This window comes from Merops nubicus, unplaced genomic scaffold, assembly GCF_000691845.1.
Source record: "Merops nubicus isolate BGI_N331 unplaced genomic scaffold, ASM69184v1 scaffold37638, whole genome shotgun sequence".
Lineage (NCBI taxonomy): Eukaryota > Metazoa > Chordata > Aves > Coraciiformes > Meropidae > Merops > Merops nubicus.
The window spans coordinates 1-4,254 of NW_008627028.1; the positions used below are offsets into that span (position 1 = coordinate 1).

At 59.5% G+C, this 4,254-nt stretch overlaps 1 protein-coding gene across 1 annotated transcript; it reads left to right on the forward strand.

Annotated features, from left to right (window-relative positions):
• Positions 1 to 61: 61 nt before the first annotated feature.
• LOC103778594 (probable cation-transporting ATPase 13A2) lies at positions 62 to 3,895 on the forward strand (the record flags this gene model as incomplete). Its single annotated transcript, XM_008946187.1, has 11 exons — positions 62 to 128; positions 1,179 to 1,310; positions 1,450 to 1,614; positions 1,704 to 1,814; positions 1,928 to 1,974; positions 2,093 to 2,281; positions 2,367 to 2,573; positions 2,731 to 2,844; positions 2,999 to 3,146; positions 3,470 to 3,590; positions 3,771 to 3,895. Coding segments are annotated over 11 exons (1,426 nt in total), but the record flags the coding sequence as incomplete, so codon positions are not given.
• Between the last annotated feature and the right edge of the window lie 359 nt (positions 3,896 to 4,254).

Here is a 4,254-nt window from a genome sequence, read left to right on the forward strand (position 1 = left end):
CCATTTTGCAGATGTTTTTGGGCTGCCCTCGGGTGGCTCCTAACTGCTCCCTCCCTTGCAGCAAGCCACCACGCTGCAGAACATGGCCAAGATGTCAGTCAGTGTCCGAGTCCATCGCCCCAGAGGAGGTGAGTGTGATGCCTGCAGTGGGTGAGGGCTGTAGAGTTACAGGATCAGAGAATTGTTCTGGTGGGAAGAGACCTTTAAGGTCATCGAGTCCAACCCTTCCCCCAGCACTGCCAGGACACTGACCCATGTCCCTCAGCACCACATCTCCACAGCTTGGAAACCCCTCCAGGGGTGGGGACTCCACCACTGCCCTGGGCAGCCTGGCACAGCCCTTTTGGGGAAGAACTGTAGAGTCTCCTACCCTGCAGTAGGTCAACACTCCCACCCAGTGTGGTGCCCCGTGCACACTGACTGAGGAACCCTTGATCCACTCATCCAGATCATTGAGAACGATATTAAATCAAAGCTGGCAGTGGGCAGATTCAGGCCTGCAGTAGGTCAACACTCCCACCCAGTGTGGTGCCCCGTGCACACTGACTGAGGAACCCTTGATCCACTCATCCAGATCATTGAGAACGATATTAAATCAAAGCTGGCAGTGGGCAGATTCAGGCTGGATGTGAGGAAGAAGTTCTTCCCCAGGAGAGTGGTGAGACCCTGGCATGGGTTGCCCAGAGAGGTGGGTGAGGCCCCATCCCCGGGGGGCTCTAAGGGCACTCTGCCCCAGCCTGGAGCACTGCAGGGGGTTGTTGTGACCCAAGGGCAGGACCTGCCCCTTGGCCTGCTTGAACCTCACCCCACTGACCTCAGCCCAATGATCCAGCCTGGCCAGACCCCTCTGCAGAACCTCCCAGCCCCCAGCAGATCAACACCCCCCAATCTGGGTGCCCTCTGCACACTGCCTGAGGGTCCCTCTATCCCCTCAGCCAGATCACTGGTGAATATGTCAAACAGAACTGAGCCCTGGGGACACCATTTGTGACCAGCCACCAACTGGAGTTCACTCCACTCCCCACCACTCCTTGGGCCCAGCCAGTTTTTCACCCAGCGATGCACCCACCCATCCAAGCCAGGAGCCAACCCTTTCTCTAGGAGACCCCTTCCTGGTGGGAAGCTTTTTGGGGTGGGGAGGGGATGGCGTGTCTGAGCACGGCCGTGCTGTCTTCCAGAGGAGATGGTGGTGAGCTCTGTGGACCTGGTGCCAGGTGACTGCATCAGCCTGCCCACGGACGGGCTGCTGGTGCCCTGCGACGCCGCGCTGCTGACGGGCGAGTGCATGGTCAACGAGAGCATGCTGACGGGTGAGCTCTGGGGCTTGGGGGGCAGAGGATGAGCTTTGGAGCTCCCAGACCCCACAGCAGCCCCTTCCCATCCAGGCTGCTTGTATCCTGGCCTTCCCCTGGGGGTGCTAACCCTCCCTCCGTGCCGTTCCTCGCGCAGGGGAGAGCGTGCCGGTGATGAAAACCCCTCTCCCGGCCGGTGGGCAGGTCAGCAGCACCTATTCCCCCGAGGAGCACAAGCGACACACCTTGTTCTGTGGGACACAGGTCATCCAAGCCAAGTCCTACGTGGGTGGAGAGGTGCTGGCCGTGGTGACCCGCACGGGTAAGGGGCTGAGGGGACAAGCCGGGGTCAAGCCGCGTCCTGCGGAGCGGCGGCTGGGCGCGCGTTTACCTCCCACCCCTCTCCCCCAGGGTTTTGCACGGCCAAAGGAGATCTCATCAGCTCCATCCTCTACCCCAAACCCGTGAGCTTCAAGTTCTACAAGGATGCTGTGAAGTTCGTCCTGTTCCTCGCCGTCCTGGGTACGTCTGAGCGTGGAGACACGGGCGGGAGCAGCCGAACTCCTCTGCAGCGGTTGAAGCCCACCCCTCGTCTGCTTTGCTTTGTAACCAAGCCCGTTCTCCCTCCCTCCCAGCTTTGATTGGCACCCTGTACAGCATCCTCATCTTGGTTAAAAACCAGGTAGGGTTCCTAGGGCGGGGGGCTCCTCAAGTTCAGGCTGGCACTGAGACCCTCAGCCCAGGCGGGTGGAGGTGGCTGAGAGTTATCTAGATGCCCACCCCTCTTCCTCCTCTGCCAGGTCCCTGTGGGGCAAATCATCATCCGTGCCCTCGACCTCATCACTGTCATCGTGCCCCCAGCTCTCCCAGCTGCCATGACAGTGGGCACCATCTATGCCCAGAACAGGCTGAAGAAACAGGGCATCTTCTGCATCAGCCCTCCCCGCATCAACCTCTGCGGGAAGATCCACCTGGTTTGCTTCGACAAGGTGAGACTTTGGGTAGCACCCTGGGGGGATGCTCTCCAGCTTGGGGAGGGGACCAGTCTGGACCCACCACGCTCTCCCCACACAGACAGGAACTCTGACAGAGGAAGGTCTGGATGTTTGGGGGGTGGTCCCACTGGAGGATGACCACTTCATGCCCATCGTCCACGAGCCCCGCCGCCTGCCCGCCGGGCCCTTGCTCTACTCCCTGGCCACTTGCCACACGGTGTCCCTGCTGCGGGCACAGCCCATTGGGGACCCCGTGGACCTCAAGATGATGGAGTCCACAGGCTGGGTAAGGCAAGGGGTGGATGAAGTTGTGTTATCTAGGAAGAGGGAGGTGGGAGACGTCTTGTTCTGGCAGAAGCTGGGGTTTAAAACCAGCCGTGGGCTGCTCTGGGGTGGATGGGACTTTGCCATCTCAGCATCTGCCTTGGTTTCAGTGCCTGGAGATGATGGAGGAGGAGGAAGGTGAGCTGCCTGCCTTCCAGCAGTTTGGCACAAAGGTCTTGGCCGTGATGAAACCTCCACCCGAGGAAGAACAGCCACAAGACAGGGTAGGTCCTGTGGACCAGAGTGGCTCAGACTCCCCAAGTCTCTGGCTCTGCACCCCCAAAAGGGTTGTTGTGCTTCACAGCCAACCCCTGGAGAGGTTGTACCACGCTGAGAAGGTCCTGCCTGACCCTGACCCCTGCTCCCTCTCCTCCACAGAAGCACCAGTCCCCCCTGGGGATCCTCCGGCGCTTCCCCTTCTCCTCCTCCTTGCAGAGGATGAGTGTGCTGGTGAAGGTGCCTGGAGAAGCCTCAGCCCATGTCTACGTCAAGGGGGCTCCAGAGATGGTGGCCAGCCGTTGCACGAAGGAGACAGGTTCCTGCTGGGGGTCCTGCTGGGGGATGGTGGTTCCCTGTCACTCCCCAGTGGAGGACTGGCCAGTCCTGCTGCTCTGCCATGTTCCTGCAGCCCTGCAGCTCCTCCCCACAGGGAATTACCCTCAGGGACACTCTGGGGCAATTCCCAGAGGCTTTGGATCAGCTCCAGCCACGGAGGGGGAAGGAAATAGGAACCAGAAGAGAGGGAAGGGGTTTTGGAGTCTGGTTGGACATCTCTAGTCCATCAGTCCTTTAGGAACTCGAGCCCTGGGGTTCCCTCAGGATCTGTTCTGACCTGGTTCTTCCCCTCACTGCTGGCAGTGCCCGTGGATTTCTCCCAGATGCTGCGACACTACACCACAGATGGCTACAGGGTCTTGGGGCTGGCTTCCAAACCCCTCAGCACAGTGACCAGCTTTGAGGAGGCCCTGCAGCTCCCCAGGTTGGTGCCAACACCTGGGTTTCTCTCCCTTTAAATCTTGTTTGCTCCCAGCTTCCCTGCAGCCTTCATGGAACTAAACCCTCACCCGTACTAAAGCTGGTTTTTTTAGCTGTTTATACTGATGGATCCCCTCTGCCTTCTGTTGAAGATGGTGTGGAACAACTTGTTGTATCCCACCAGGGACTCTGTGGAGAGCAGCCTGACCTTCCTGGGGTTCCTGGTCATGAAAAATGTCCTCAAGCCAGAGTCTGCACCCGTGATTCACCTCCTGAGGAACGCCAACATCCGCCCCATCATGGTGACAGGTGACCCTACGGAGGGGAATGGGGACACCAGGCTCAGGGAGGAGATGAGACGTGGTCAACCCTTGGCATTGGGCAAGGGGGGAAGGGTTTCTCCACCAGAAATCGGTGGGGACACAGCAAGGACTCCTGGAGCCTGGTTTTGTGCATCCTTGTGGCTTCTTTGGGGTGCCTTGCTGGTGGGCTCACAGTGGGCAGGGTGCAGGAGGGTGCAGGATGCTTCTACACGAGCCCACAGACCTGGGGTGGGTGGATTAAACAGCAGAACTTGCAGCCACATCAAGTTTGCAAGTGGTACCAAGCTGGGTGGTGGGATGGACACTCCTGAGGGATGAGATCCACCCAGAGGGACCTGGACAGGC